The following is a 16559-nucleotide window of genomic DNA, read 5'->3' on the forward strand; positions in this document are numbered from 1 at the left end:
GAAAAAAGTGTAAAGGGCCGGATCAATATACAAATGGGGCGGCAGATAGGAATGGCGGCAGCTTGGTAGCAATGGGGCGAGTTGCGTCTTCGGGCCTGCAGCCAGCGGCCCGTGGTTTAAGCCCTCCATGCATCCAGGTGGGGCGCAGGCTATCAAGCACAAAGGCCTGCCCTGCCGGTGTTTCCAAGGCCGGGTGTCATTCCTAATTTCCTAGAGAAAATTCCTTATATGACATGACTTAAAACCAGGTTCCTTATTTAACACTATACAAAAATTTATTCCCTATATGACACCTTGTGTAAATTTTTTTGCCTTACATGACACTCTAGTGCATTTGATTCACTGACGTTGTTAAGGAGTGACATGAAAAGATCATTGTACCCCCGTTGCATAACGTGACAAAATAACTGTACAAGACAATAGCTGCATGAATGTTAAGTATTGGTCATGATTAAATCACCAACGAGACCCCATAATTTCGCCTGTTTTCCCTTTTTGTTACTCCGTACTTTTATTCTCCAATATTTTTCTATTGTGAGAAGGAAACAATCAGAATATAGAACAAGTTTTAGTTTAATCGGAATCAACAAACTCCTCAAAACAGAAACATTTGACTTTCTTTCTAGCTTTGTTCCGGTTCCAAAGCAACCTAATTTTCAGCAATAATCTTGAAGTTGGATCCGTCCTGTAAATGCAACAGAAATGAGTAAGAATTGCTACTCCTACATACGGATGAAGCCTGGTGATCAGGGGATATGTGAGCACCCTTCTCTGCTTGATACATGTCTAACGACGTTAGCACTGTACACGCATCGACGCGGTCCAGCGCGTCGAGTGGAAGGGCGGAGAGACGCGGGGAAGGTGCATGGTGACACACTTGGCCGGGGAGACACTGGCGCGACCTCAGATGCGCGAGGTGGGGGCCGGCGAGGTGGAGGTGAAGGCCGGCGAGGTAGTGACCGTTAGTGAGTAGCGGAATCCAACGGTGGTGGAGCAAATCCAACGGTGATAACCGGGTGCTCACGTATCCCCCTGATCACCAAATCCACTCTCCTACATATGACAGTATCTACAACGGAGTACTACATTTAATTTTCAGCAAACAGCAATGCACTTCAGGAGCAATTCGTCCAAGAGACCCACTCACGCTTCTTGCCACGCTGATGATGCCGAGCCTGCCTCCATGCCGAACCTTGCAGACGAGGCCCACAGATTCAGCGTCGTTCCCTCCTCGCCGTTGTGCCTTGGCTACCTCCGACGCCTTGCCTTGGCTGCCCCCTGTCGAGCCTACATCTCTGCGAATTCCTCCGTAGCCGCCATCGGAAGCCCCACCCTGGCCGCCATCGGCAGCCCAGCCTTGGCCGCCCTCCGCCGTGGCGCTTGCTCCGCCACGAGCAACCGCGCCATGGCCGCTCTCGGCCGCATCCCTTCGTCCGCCATCCACAGCCGCTCCACGGCCCATGGCCCGTAAGCTCAAGCCTTCGCCACCGCTACAAACCTGCAGCCACCACCGCCGGTAAGCCGGGTTCAGAGTATGTCGATCTGGGAGAGCTCGGGGCAGGTCGCGGTCGCCAGAAACTTTTCGGTGTTGGACAGGTTCACATAGGGGTATTTCGGTCCATCTACGAAAAGATTGACGGAGCAATGTGACGGAACCAACGGTAGTGTCATGTAATGATGTAAGGCAAAAAAATTACACAAGGTGTCATGTAGGGAAGAAATTTTTGTCTAGTATCAAATAAGGAACCCGGTTTTAAGCCAGTGTCATATAAGGAATTTTCTCAATTTCCTATGGCCTAAAGGCTAAACGGAGGCACATAAGCCGAGCATGCCTGGTACTGGTAGACTGGACAGTGGACACACACAAGACACAACCCTGCCCGTGCCTGTGGATTTTCAAAAACAACTACACGTCACCGTGACTAATGCAGCTCGTAAACATACTACTACCAGCTATATTTTCGCAGAGACCGAAACAAGAGAACATGTGGCAAATCCCCTAAAAATACCTTAGCTTACAGGCAAGTTTAACGACTGAACAACACCCATGATTCTTTACAGCGAGCAGGACACTGCAAGAGGCCAGAGCCAGCCAGCCATTTGCAACACAAAATCCCAAAAGAACCCTACCAAGACCAACTTTATAGCTCGAGTGAAACCGCCTTTCAGAAAACAAACACGGCCGTGTCAACATGTGGTTCGCCCATGGCAGATCGCTGCGATGTACATGTTCTTTTCCCATTGTTCCTGAAATTTGGACCGTATCAAGGTTTAAGTTCATGCATGTAAACGAAGAAGGCATTGCGTAAGCATGGTTGTGTAGTGTGATTTTGAAAGTCATCCAGTCAGCAGAACATGCAGATGTACCTTTATATGCTTGCTGGGGAAATCAGAAGTTAGAAGAGTTTCGTCCATAGGTTTCGTCTTTGACTTCTTGGTTATGCTCATGATAAAAGCAGCTTGGTCAGGCGTGGCTGCACACGAGGTAATTCTGTAACCAGCGCCATATCGCTGATGGAGTCCTTCACTTGGATACTGAAAATCTAACTCAACTACCTGCAGAATGCACCACAGATTCAGTTTCACTTGCCAAGCGGCAACACCACATTGATAACATTAGGACACTGAACTAATGTACACGAAAATTCAGGCTTGATACAACTCCACACTGATTATTATTTTTGGTTGAAAAAACTGTAGCAGAGCACCATGGCTTTATGATTACCTGAAAACATTTTTTAAGCAGAATCTGTCTAATATAAATATTTCACAGGTAACGCTCAAATTACTGGTTGCAATACGCGTGTCATCTACATGTTCGAAAGATTTTAGATTGCTCAGAAATGAAGACATATGCGTTTTGTCTTTTGAGAGGGCATATGCAGGCATTGAGTGTATATGTGCATATTAGTGTTTACCGCAGATTAAGTTATATAACAGATGAGGAATCACCAAATTCATGAAAAGATCTTTTTCTAAATGATTTGTTGCAAAAAAGAAGTGCAGGCATGTGTTTCGACCTGGTCAGAGTAGCACGTGTTCCTCGACATGACAACTCCCCAACGATTCCCAGCAGTACCCATACATGTTACATGAAAACCTTCTTTCCACCTTTTATTGATCCACTTATATGGAAAATGTTCACTCACTTTGTATCCCTGCTGTGTATATGGAGTTCCTGTAATGATTTAAACGATCAGATTCTAAGGATTTATCTGGAAAGAAAAGAGCCAACAGTCTATACATACATCAGGGTCACAGACAGTAGACAAATGCCAATTATTACTTAATTAGTATTAGTATATTGTAGAAACGTCATGTAAATACTAAAACCAGAAAATTGGTAACAACATCAGTATATCACTAGTTTATCAGAATAATGACCACTGTACAACATCCAAGCATCAATTATGTTGACCTATACAGCCCTATACGTAACCTTGGTGTACAAGTAGTTCTGCTACATTTTCGTATAATTTTCGAAAGGGAACAACTACACGTATGGCAAAATGAGATATAAATTTGGTACAATGATATAATATGGTAATCCCTCCTGCTGTGACCCCATGCAAGTTGTGTGATCCAACGTTGTTGTGATGCATCAGACTAAGAGCATGCTACTTTGGGTCATGTGTATAGCAGTATTCTTATAAGAACTTCACAAGGGGGCAGTTACAGCAATAACAACAGGCCTGTGAGAACAGTAGTTGTCGACAGGAAACAGGTGATTTACAAACCTTTGGACATTACAACCAATGAACTTCCATTTGCTGCCCCAGCTATTGCTGTTATGTAAAAGTTATTATCCCACTTCTCCATTATCCAATCCTACACAAAGTTATCAACAAGATAGTGTCAGGATTCCGGATTCATCAAAATACAGACTAGACACGGGGAGACCATAGCACACCTTGTCCAGGAATTTTTGCGAAAGCTTGATAACTTGATTAGCAAAGCCAGTACCAGCATCCATGACAACAGCCCACAAATTTGCTGAAGAAGCTACACAACTAATGAATAAGCCATCTTCATTACCTTTTTGGATATGTTGGTGCATCCTTGAATCAGCTACATTACAGTGGTAGCTATAAAAGGCAGAACAATATATTTACAGTTACATTAGTTAGCACCATATTTAATTCAGGAAGGAGATAAAACATTGATCATTAACTAGTGAATTATGGAGGCCTTAAATCTCTCAAACTCAGGAACGAGCAAGCGAGTTTTAGCCAGACAAACAAGAGCTACTTAAGCTTAGATCATAATGAACGAAACCAAACCCCTTCATCACTGACAACTAGCATGAATGGTTAGATTACAGAAAAGCATAATTGTATACTTTCGGATTAACTGCTTTCACCAGGATATCAGGTGCAATGAAGGTCATGATTAATGCGGATGAAATTTGAAAATGGAGTTCATGCCAAGGGGTATCGCAAGTTTTCAACATCAATTTTTATGATGAGGCAGTTTTTCTTTTAACCAAAATCATAAACGTTGACCAACGGGGGAAGATTCCCTCCCTTGGCTATACGTTGTTAGATAGATGATGAGACCTCTCCAGCAGCGGATTTATAAGCGCTAGATAACACCCCGTTTAATTCGGTCCCCTTGGGACTCGAACCCAGGTGGTCTAGCTGCGCACTCGCAAGCCTTACCACTGAGTAACTGGGCCATCTAATCCTTGATCTCAGGTATGAAGACCCTATGATGACTATGTGCATATGGGAAGCAGGTGAGGTGGACGGCGGCTGCCCGGGATCTCATGGCACTTGAAGAACTAGAACAGACCACTTATAAAAAGGCAAGGAATGCGTGGAAGAAATGCCTGAACGAGCAAACATTAAAAAAAATCTCACTACTTTTTCACACTTAAAAACAATTACCGCTGCTTTATGGGCCACCTAGCATTATAAACCGAAATCCATTGAGTTGCTGGACTCCCCAACCGAACTTTTTTTATAGACTGCTCATTTTCTTCAAGATTTACATCCATTCTTCCACGTTTATGTCCACCCTACAATGATGCACATCCAATTATAAAAAAAGCAAATTAAAATGCTGATAATAGATTCACGTTGTGGTTAAAGCAGTACAGACCTGTAGAGCTCCATCGATCCTGATGGGTCTTAAAGAAGCAGGTCCTTCAATCAAATCATCAAAGAGAGAAACAAGTTGTCGGTACTTTGGCTCTTCATCAAATTTCATAGTAGTAACCATCTCAAGAAAATGTTTGAATGGAGCTGGACAGGAGCTAGAGAGCATCTCTGGAGATGTCTCCATTTTCTTCTTACAAACAAGAAAGCTCTGGTTATCTCCCTGCAGTAATAAGCCGCAACACTAAAGTGGGTTTAAGAGAGCATGTAGAAAATATTAGTCAAACTCTGTCACAATGAAGACTACCTGACAGTCTTCCCATGGCAAGCGTCCTCGTAATAACAATATAAGGGTGTATGCTAGTGACTCCAAATCATCCCTCCTACTGCTTGTATGACCTAAATGAGCATGAACGCTAGCATATCTAATTGTTCCCCTACGAAATGCCAAAAGGACAAAAATTTAAATTGGTACCATAATTTTGTACAAATATAGCAGTAACAACAAACCTAAATATGTCTGGCCGCTGATCATACTGAACATGCACACTGGATGATCCTCTTTTGCATTTCCAGTTGGATGCTGCATAATTTTAATATCAACAGAACCATGTGAAAAAAGGTTAGTGAGGCATACATGCATCAACATTCTATTAAGTAGCCAATTCCTCTGAGCAAAGGATATAGCACGTTGAGAACATCAGACTGAATATCTTCATGTACAGATGAAACTACCTTATGCCTAGCATACCTGAACCAAAACTAGTCAGAAAAAGCTTCTTTTCATGAGCAGATCCACGTTGACCAAACAAAAAGTTATCAGGTTTTACATTACCGTGTACAAGGCTGGCAATAATAGTAGGAGCATCATGTTAACATTGATGAATGCATCTCAAAATTATGGGAAATGCATCTCAAAAACATCGAATGGCTTTAAGTTACCCTTTGGAGTGAATCTTCGCAAGAATTGATATGGCCTCAACGGCAATACAAGCAACCATTTGAAATGACATCCTGTTATAGGTGCTGATACTTTCAGCAAGGAGTAAGGAAAACTAGCAGAGAGGATGAAAAGACTAATGAGATACTTACTTCTGTCCTTGTGAATACCAAACATCCCAGAGGGTAGGACCAAGCATAGCCATTATCTGAAATGGTGGTTCAGGTAAAAGATCATAATGAGTTAATAGGCATTTCTGAGTGCATATTATTTTTCGAAAAGTTACTCACAAGAATGTAGTAGTCTCCTTGGCGACCCTTGTAGTATACCGGAGGTATGCCATAACAACCATTGAGAGTCCTGCTCAGAAAACGATAAAATGACAAGCCCCTCAGGGAACTATTTATATATAAAAATGTATGATTGTGTATAGTTCTTACTGATAGGCTTGCCACTCAAGTGGGGGGTCACAGCTACCTGCTTGGTTCCTCCGATGCTCAAATTTTAGCGCAACCTACATGATATTGGTCCAGGCAAGATCTTTTTTAGATACAGGAGATCTTTTTCAGATACAGGAGGATCTTGCCTGTTGGTAAAATTGGTTATTTACACGATCTAGCATTCGATTATGTACCCATAGTTGATTGGCAATTGGAAAAATACACATGAGGGGGTTGGATACAAATGGTATAAATCAAGACAAAACACCTCAATTTTTTTTTTTTTTACAAGGAGCCACTCCAATTCTGTAGACACGAAATGAGAAGAATACCGCAGTATAAAAAAATATAGCGATAGATTATATCGATCAAAGGAGGTATGTTCACGCTTCGACCCCGGTGCCCTCCTCCCATCGTCAAATGTCGTCTTCCCTGGGCCGTCCATCCGCTGTTCTGCCATCCCCGGTACAGATCGTTCCTCGTGAATGCTGTCGTCACCCTCCACCTTTTATTAACGCCATTCAGCCTCCTTCAGCTGTACGTCTCTAATTGTCTTTTTGGTGTTTGATGTTCTACTAATGCAACTCAAAGGGACAAGGATCCTCGACTCGTGTTTATGCCAATATCGAGCTGATATGTACGTGTAGTAATCTTCCAAACATTTCCAATTTGTACACTGTACTAGTGCCCAATCGGTACCCAAAATGCATCAGGATATAGAGAGCCAATACATTAATCACATTAACAAAACAAAAATTATTTCTTCCCTATATCAACATATTTACTGCATTTTTTTCTAGTGCATATACAAAATAAATAGTACTCCCTCCGTTCCATATTAGTTGTCACAGATTCGGATGTATGTACTTACAAAATGTGTCTACATCCAAATCAGCGACAAATAATATGGAACAGAGGGAGTACAAAATTTGTACAGATCTGTTCTTGAGCATATTATTGTGTCTTGCAAAGTTGTAGTTCAAATTCAAATATTCCCTCTGGCCCTAAATACTCACAGCTTTAGTCAAAATCAACAAGAGCCTTAATCGGTTCAAATATTTTACAAATTACAAGTCAACAACGGGAACATAATCCAAGGCTAGTGAAGTTCTGAGACAAGATTTGAATATGAAAAATGAAGAGACAAACCTCCATTGCATTTAGACCCTTGTAGCCTCCAGTAGGCATACCTAGTCGTCTGCCAACATAGACCTTGCAAGAGCTACCGTTACCTAACTTCCTACCAGTTACATATATTGGGGAATCACCAACTTCAACCTGCATCGAATAGTTCAGATAAGATTTATGGGGATTAATTCATGCCAGTAAAAACTCTAGCATATACGCTGCTAGTGGTAGATCAGTAATAGTATCAACAAACAAGAGGCAAATTCATCATACTTTCATCTAAAAGCTAAGTACATAAAGAGAAAAATATAACAAACCTATTTTAGTGATGAAATTTTATCCAACAGAATATTGCAAGAATTTCCAGAATTCGTCAGCAAAGTTGGGAAATTGGGAAATGTGTCTAGCTCTGCCATATAGATTACGACTTATGAAAGGTCTTTCAATGAAATATGGGCATCCAGTGTTAATTTTCCAATGAGAAATATGTTGCTACCCGTGGTGCGCTCAACCACCCCTAGACCTAGGGTCATCTCGTGATCTGAGATTCAAATATTTTCATCATCTTTGTTGTAGCACATTCTCATTTCACCTAAATAAACTAATTCTACAGTTTTGTGCCAAAATGCCTAAAACAAAGTAAATATGGTCTATACTCGACTATCACTTAATCATTAATTCATTTACATGCCTAACACGCATATAAAAATGAATTAGTTTTTTTTTGCAGTGTGGAGACATAAAATATGTGAATTTCAAAGCAGGGCCAGAAATGGTATAGCCAAAAGTCCACTCTTTTTCCAAAAGAGCCAGTACAGAGCAGGATTAAGATATTCTTTTTTTTAGGATTAATTAATGGCAGGTGTTCTGCCGTTGTTATATAGATGTACAGGGATTGACATACTCTGACAATATAGCGCATGGGTCTCCTACTTGTGTTGAGTAGCAGCATACATCTGGTTTGGTGAACCTCAGTGACTCTAGGGTATAAAACTCCTCATATATTCCAATCCCAGCAAAAGTATGAACACAACTAGCTAGGTCCAAAGTAAAAAATTGGGCAAGCGTACCATCTCCGGCACCGGCGGTACTGCCGTGCCTTGGGCGTCTTCAGCGATAGCTTGAGGGAGGTCATTTGGCTCATTTCCTTTAGGCATCGAAGCTGGGCTTTCACTTCGGCCAGTGGCGCATATACCAGAATGATTAGCAGCCTATGAATACAAACAATTTCTTGATGAATCAGTGTGAAAGCAATGAGATGCAGAGAAGAAAACAAAGCCATGCATACCCTCTCAGGCAGTGGCCTTATCATGGCTTCACTCTCACGTTCCTTGTTCAAGCCGTGGTCTTGCTGGACTCTGCCTGCACCGGCTGCCTCTCCAGGGAGGTCCGGTTGAGGCAGGTCAGCCTGCACACCAACTGGAACCCTGAACCCCTTGCCTCTAGGCTTGGACGGCGGCCTTCCTGTTCCCTTGGCAGCGCCACCACGCCCTCCAGCCCTCCCCCGTGGAGACGCATTGCCACTTTGAATCTGGTAAGTCTGTGCACCATCAGTAACTCTGCCGAAGCCCTTGCCTCTAGGCTTGGAAGCTCTTCCCTCGGCAGACCCACCACGAATTCCAGCACTCCCCCGTGAATCGGCATTGCCATTTTGATTGTGCAGAACCTACCAAAACGAAGTAAACATTCAGGCCGGGGCAAGGGGAGGTTTGATCAGTATGGTGAGAGTTGCACCGGACACATCGATCGAACACGTCATTGCAGCAGGCAGGCGGCGGCAGTGGGTAAAGTTCAGTTAATTAACCTCGCAGCCGTCGGCACGAGCACCACGGATCAAACTAAAAACAAGAGAAGCTTGCGGAGCTGATGTCACTACGGAAAAAAAAAGAACAGGGGGAAACCGTACCGTTTCAGGCAGCAACTTCGTCGCGGAATCAGCATGTGCAGCCGGTGCAAATCCGTCGGCGGCAGTTGCACCGCCGTCCCTTGTCGAGTGATCGGCCGCCCCGCCGCCGCCGCCCTCGTCGTCATTAGCCGCCCTGTTCAAATCAATGTCCGGCCGCGCGGGAACCTCGCCAGGCGGCACGGCGCCGGGGTGGCGCATGGAGAAAAGAATGGCGGCTGCCTCCATGAGAGCGCACCGGGTCGGCAGAGAGGGGTTGATGAGCGGGGAGGTGAAGTGGTGGAGGAGGAGGCCTGGGGGGAGGGATATAGCGGCTGGGTGGTGGGCGGTTGGATGGCGGCATTGACGGAGACGCAGCAACGAGGGAGCAGGAGCTGCAGCATGGTGCAGACTGCAGAGCAGAGAGCAGCAGGCGGCGGAGCGGGGGCAAAAGAGGGGGATGACATGACCGGCCGCCTCGGAAGTTGTGGACGAAGAACTAGGGAAGGAATAGCGCACTGTGACCGCGTAGGGTGTCATCGGGTGGATCTGCTGCCAGAGCCATGGCCCACCACTGTACTCCACGGTTTCTTCCTCCCCTGAATGGCCCAAAAATGTACCAACTTTTTAGAGTCAAAAGGTATTTATTTCCAATTCCACAACGTTATATACAAAGTTTTGAATGTCAAATACCCAATATAAGTTGGATGAAAGAATCAAAGTTAAGGTCATCGGCCTGAAAAAAATGGTACGCTGTTTTTAATTTTTTTATAGCGGCAGATAGTTTATCAACGAAAATCTATAACCCTAGGTTAATTTCTCAACATATATATTTTGCTTCAAGATCCGTGATTCAACTCCGTTCCTCGCCAAACCATTGAGATGTTGGTGTCCACCATTGCGACATCGCCCTATGATTCTAGCGAAATGTTGTCAATGGCCTCATCTTGCCACGTTGACCACCTTCGTTATTGTCTCGAATATGCCAAATGTGGATGTCGATGAGCTCTCATCTCTTCTATTTTTGGCGGGGAAGGCCTAAGGCAAAATCTTATCTGAAACCAGCCCTGACAAGAGCATTTTTACAAGGAAAAAACACACAAGCCCATGAAAATTTTAGCACCATTTTCCTTCTACACCCCTCAACGGTGAGCCGTGAGCAAATCTTGACGCCGCCTATGGGCCTCCTGCGTAGCAAACCTCGTGTCGGGAAAGGTTGAAAAAATCCAAACGCTTGTAGATCAAAGCAACCACCGGTAAGTCGTTGGCGTAAACTAGAACATGATGATGACCCCTATCTCAAGAGATCGATGTTTCAGAGAAGTCTGTACGGAAATGGGCCGGAAGCTAAACCTAGCTCCAACAAGATGGAGACGGGGTCACCAAACTCGTACCTACACACGACAACGGGGAAGAAGAACAAGAAAAAAGTTCGATATGAACAAGATATAAGAAGTCACTAGTGATGAGTGAAAATAAGACATCGTGAGTTCGTGACAAAGAAAATCAGATGAACTGGGAAAATTCGGTGACGGTGACGTTAAAAAAATGGTTGAAAGGGGGGGGGGGGAATCTTCAAAAGTACGGCAGTTAAAAAATTCTAGATGAGTTTGTGGATTTCGTGGCCAAATTAAGTTCCTACACGAGCTTTAATATCCATCAACCTGCATTGTGTTAGGGCATCTCCAGCGGCGCGACGCAAACGGACGTTGAGCGACCGTTTGTGTCCGCCGTGACCTGTTCCAGCGGGGCGACGCAAAGTGACCGGGCCGTCTATGCGCCAGGTTTGCGTCTCGGCGGACGCGCAAAGTGTCCGCTCGCTTCCCCACCGGGCCCGCCTTCGTCTTCCGCGGTATTACTTCTGGGCGGCGCGCTGCAGCCTTTGCAGGGGCCGCGTTAATGGTGTGTCTCGGCTTCCGCGAGCGTGCGCAGCTAGTAGACGTTGCACTGGAAGTGTCGATCATATATCTAAATCTAAACTACTTATAAAGGCACGAACATGGCAGAAACATCTGATCTCAGCCGTCAAACGACGTGAATCTAAAGGTGCGCATCGCTCCAATGATGAGCGCGTCACTAATCCGAACTAATTACAAGCCTGCCACCGCTGGCGTCGCACGATCGCAGCGCCAAACTCTCCCTTCCCCGTAGCTTTCTCTCCCCCTGTATCCCTCGGGACTGCTAGGGTTTCTCCGCCGCCACGCATACGAGCGTCCGCAACAACGCCGCAACCGCGAGGATGCTACCCGCGAGCGCACCTCGGACGGCATGGAGCGCGAGGCGGAGGCCCGAGGCCGGCGGTTCGATCTCCACGCCCGATGTCTGAACTAGCACCAAGTTTTTTGAGCTGGGGCTTCCCGTGCTCCATGTCCGCACATGCAGCCGGTACCACCACCGAAGAAAAAACTGGCTCCGCCGCAGTCACCCTAGAGGCTGAGGTATTTTAGGGTGCTCACTGCCATTGCGGGCGGATCCGTCTGATGTGTTACACTTACACGATCATGCAGTTGAACTGTTGAAGGACGTTCTTCCAGATAGGTAAAAAAAAGCCTATTAACCCACGTATACAGATTGTCTGGAGTATCAATACTGTTGCAGATATAAGTTGGTTACACTGTTTATGGTACAGCTTTGTAGTCTATAAAAACACCGGAGTGCCCAGAGAAGACCACCTTTCAAGGATATATATGGCCTATAATGGCACAACGTGGCAGTGGTCCTCGGGACAAAGTTAATGTGAAGTAGTAGGTCAGATTATTATTTGAAGATCAAGAAACACACTGTCCGTACCTGCATATCTTCAACAACAGTTCTCTTTACAGCATGCTCCATGGGGCAAGAAAGTTTAGAGTTAACTGGGCACTATGTTGTTTTGGAGTAACTCTTACTTGCTTGGATATTTTTGCTCCTCAATTCTGAATGCATTTACAAGGTATATTGTGGATTAATCAGGCAATTTTGCTCCTGTTATCACCAGAATTTGACCGAGTCAGAGGTGGGCCGCGATCAAGATGGACTTGAAGAATATATATATAGAAGAAATACGTGAATCGGCCTTACATGCAAAGTTTGGGCTAGTTTGCCCTTGTATCTGTAACATATTAGATTGCGTGTCGGTTAGTTAGAGTTTTACCCGTGCACGGTTTAGTGCATGCCCACATTAGAAAGTCCCTTGGACTATAAATATGTATCTAGGGTTTATGGAATAAACAACAACCAACGTTCAACACAAACAAATCTCGGCGCATCGCCAACTCCTTCGTCTCGAGGGTTTCTCCGGTAAGCACCATGTCGCCTAGATCGCATCTTGCGATCTAGGCAGCACAAGCCTGCCCACGTTGTTCATGCGTTGCTCGTGCTGAAGCCTTTTTGATGGCGAGCAACGTAGTTATCTTAGGTGTGTTAGGGTTAGCATTGTTCTTCGAATTACATGCTTTCGTTATGCGACCCTTGCACATCTAGCCGCCCTTACACCTGTCTCAGGTGTAGGGGCGGCACCCCGCTTGATCATAGTTTAGTAGATCTGATCCGTTACGGTTGCTCCTTGTTCATCAAGGATTAGTTTAACATCCGCAATAGTTAGGCCTTACAAAGGGTTGGAGGATCCAGCGGCGTGTAGGGTGACGTTTGCTAGCCCTAGAAAGGATGTTCCGGGGATCAACCTCGTGTTGGTTTTTAGGCCCCGTCTAGGATCGGCTTACGGTCACCGTGCGCGAGCGCGAGGCCCAATCGTGAGTAGGATGATCCGATTATGCGGTGAAAACCCTAAATCGTCGTAGATCTAATCAGCTTTATCTTGATCAAGCAGGACCACCATATATTCGGACACCTTGTCCGAATCATGGGTGGATCGGCTCTTTGAGCCGATTCACAGGATAACCTGAGAGCCGATCGAGGCTCGTATTTAATGTTTACGTGTATGCCATGCAGGAAACTAAGCGAGGCATCATCCACACCTTCCTGACCAGGTATAGGTCAGGTGGCACGCCCTTGCGATAGCATCGGACGTGCGACCGAGGAGGCTTTGCGGGCCGTCGCTCCGAGGGACCGGGGCCAGCCGCAGCCCTAGTTGTTCCCGGCTCTACTGTGTTGCCCGTCTCTGGCCGCCAGGGGGTTTCTGACGTCAACACATTCTGGCACGCCCGGTGGGATGACCTTCGACATCCACCACATCGCCATCTACATACGAGATGGCGGAAAGCACTCCGGTCAAGTACGAGGATCTGCCTGATGAGCTCAAGAAGAAACATGACGAGATCAAGGCGGTCCTCGAAGCCGAACTCATCGGCTCTTTCCACAGAACCCGCTCCCATGGCGTCGGTGGAAGGGCTTCACACCCGAAGGCGCACTCGATGGAGTGGACCCGTCCGCCCCGTCGGAAGAACGCACCGAGTCGCCGCGTCGGGAGATCAACTACATGGTGGCTCATTCGCCGCACCGCCACTCGAGAGCCTGGTGAACACTTTGGAGCGTGTCGCTCTGCGCGTCGTCCAGGAAATCATGAGCCACCGGTATTCTCCGTCGGGACCGGCTCTGGGAGTTTCAAGGGAGAGATGCCACTCCAGCCCCAGCCATTCGCATGGGCAGCACCGGAACTGCCGAACTCATCGGCATACGTCGTCTACAAGATTGGTGGTGATCCTAGTGACTACCAATTCCTACCCGAGGCACCCAAGGAGATCCCGCACGGATACGCGTGCGCGTACGTACCGGACCGCAACACCCGGGCGCTCTCGAACCAGGCTGCAATATCGGGGCCTCCGGAACGGCGGGAGGAACGTCGGGAGCCGATCCCGAGAAGCAATCGTGGCTAGCCAAGTACGCCACTCCGACAAACCTCCGCAGCCCAGCTCCTGCAGCTTGGCTTAGAACCGGAAAAGCAAGCATGGCTGGTTAAGTATGCCACCCCGGCGAATCTTCGTGGTTCGACACCTACAGCCATCACAGCGGATCAGATTTGTGCAATCCCGAAAGATCAGCTTGGCATGATGCCGAAAAGGAAGACGTTCGGCTACACCAAGCCGTACCCCAACGACTACGAACCGATCCCGCTACCACCCAAATATCGGCTCCCGGACTTCACAAAGTTTAGTGGATCAGATGGTTCCAGCTCCATCGAGCATGTGAGCCGATATTTGGCACAGCCGGACACGATCTCAGCATCAGACGAGTTGCGTGTGAGGTTCTTCGCACAGTCCCTCACAGGATCGGCTTTCGGGTGGTACACATCGCTGCCACCGAACTCCATCCGAACTTGGAAGCAGTTGGAAGAGCAGTTCCATGAGCAGTATCACTCAGAGGCTTCCGATGTTGGTATTGCCGATCTAGCGCAAGTACGACAGAAGCGCGGGGAGACAGTGTCAGAATACGTCCAGCGTTTCAGGACCATTAGGAACCGATGCTTTTCGGCTCATATAAGTGAAAAAGAAGCAGTCGAGTTGGCGGTGGTGGGTCTCTCATCATCGATTAAGGACGTGGCCTCCCAAGCAGACTACCATTCATTGGCGCACATGGTGCAGAAGCTGTCAGCATATGAGCAGCGCCACCCAGATGTTTACCAGGACAAATTCAAGCGTGTGGTGACCCTGGTTGAGGCAGACGAGGATGAAGGTGCTGCGGGAGATCGAGAGATAGCAGTGGCTGAATGGACTCGAGCGACAGGCCCCGTGACCTGCAAATGGGTGAAGCCACAAGGCCCTCCAAAAGGGTTCGACTTCGACGTGACCAAGACTGAGCAGATTTTTGATCTCTTACTCACGGAGAAGCATATAAAGGTACCCGAAGGCCACAAAATCCCCACGGTGCAAGAGCTGAACGGAAATCCATACTGCAAGTGGCATAACACGTTCACCCACACTACCAACGACTGCAGGGTGTGGCGGCAGCAGATCCAAATGGTGATAGAAAACGGACGGTTAATTTTCAACCAGTACGCCATGAAGGTCGACACACACCCCTTCCCCGCCGTAAATATGGTGGAGTATACTTACCATGGAGGGTGCCAGCCGGATTTCTCGTACAATATCAACATGGTAGGACCTGGACACCACTCTGGTAAGGACGGAGATGAGGGCAGCTGCTCTCATAGCAAAGATACAGAGGGAGCCGCTCCACGCGATCGGCTTCACCAAGACGGCAAGCGCTACGTCGCGCAGGGAGAGGTGAAAAACATAAGGTATCAACGACCTCTCTCTGATCACCTCCTCAACAAGTATGTGAGTCAGTATGACCAACGCCGGCGATTCAACGACGATGATGAAGAAGATCGTCTAGCTAGGGATGACAGGAGACGTCGTCGGCATGACCGTGACGAGGAGGAGAACGTGCGCCGTGCCAAGGAAAAGTTGGGGGAGCGAGTCGACGAGGATAGACACTGGGACTATCCCTTCTTCAGACACTGCTGGGATTCAGGAATGAGCCGATTGCCCACAATCGGCAACTGCCCAGAATGCAACCAGAAGAAGAAGGAGACAGCCAACGTGTCCGTGTTCAAGCGCCTAGGGCCTCTCCCGCCACAAAGCGGACGAGCTGAGTCCCTCGGTTGAAAGATCTCGAAGATTCGAAGACGAGGGAGAAGAAGAAGACAGTACCACCGGCCAAGGTGGTGCCCCGATGGACTCGGCCGTTCCCGTAAACGCAGGGTTCAGCCGATTGCGCGGCCCGGAGGAAGCCGAGAGGTTATACTTGCATACATTGAGGAAGGCAAGGCCCGATCCGGCTGCGAAGGTTCAGCGAACCCTGGATGAAGAGGGTCGTCCACGGAAAATGGAGTGGCGTCCCAAGCAAAGGAAAGCCGATGATGAAACATCGGCTGGCACAAACATGGTGCTCGTTCTTCCGACGAGGCTTAGTGCTCCACGATTACACGATGCACTCAAGGTGGACGACAGCAAGCGCACCAACATGATAAAGTCAGAGATTGGGCTGGTTTTATCTACCGGCTTGAACGAGTAGCAAGAGCACGTCAATAAGCAAACGTGGCGAGGCTGATCCTTGTGATCGGCCCCAAAAATTTATGAAGAGACATTACAAAACCTTCACCGAGCAAACAACGTGGAGGCCGATTCCAGCAA

At 47.0% G+C, this 16559-nt stretch overlaps 1 protein-coding gene across 1 annotated transcript; it reads right to left on the reverse strand.

Annotated features, from left to right (window-relative positions):
* Positions 1-2187: 2187 nt before the first annotated feature.
* On the reverse strand, positions 2188-10026 carry LOC124697735 (casein kinase 1-like protein HD16). Its single transcript, XM_047230282.1, has 17 exons — positions 9511-10026; positions 8893-9270; positions 7626-7754; positions 6477-6550; positions 6327-6396; positions 6189-6244; positions 6039-6110; positions 5848-5942; positions 5607-5679; positions 5404-5533; positions 5101-5319; positions 4887-5017; positions 3911-4085; positions 3738-3828; positions 3021-3178; positions 2368-2556; positions 2188-2247 (listed from the first exon to the last, which is right to left on the reverse strand). Exons 1-17 carry the CDS (start codon positions 10024-10026, stop codon positions 2188-2190), a joined length of 2616 nt encoding a protein of 871 aa, XP_047086238.1.
* Between the last annotated feature and the right edge of the window lie 6533 nt (positions 10027-16559).

This window comes from Lolium rigidum, chromosome 3 (assembly GCF_022539505.1).
Source record: "Lolium rigidum isolate FL_2022 chromosome 3, APGP_CSIRO_Lrig_0.1, whole genome shotgun sequence".
Classification (NCBI taxonomy): domain Eukaryota; kingdom Viridiplantae; phylum Streptophyta; class Magnoliopsida; order Poales; family Poaceae; genus Lolium; species Lolium rigidum.

Coding starts and splice junctions, on each gene's coding strand:
- LOC124697735 (XM_047230282.1), bottom strand. CDS start 10,026: ATGACACCCTACGCGGTCACAGTGCGCTATTCCTTCCCTAGTTCTTCG. Junction 5,680..5,847: donor TCTGACTAGTTTTGGTTCAG/GTATGCTAGGCA, acceptor AAAATTATGCAG/CATCCAACTGGAAATGCAAA. Junction 4,086..4,886: donor AGGTGGCCCATAAAGCAGCG/GTAATTGTTTTT, acceptor TGCCTTTTATAG/CTACCACTGTAATGTAGCTG.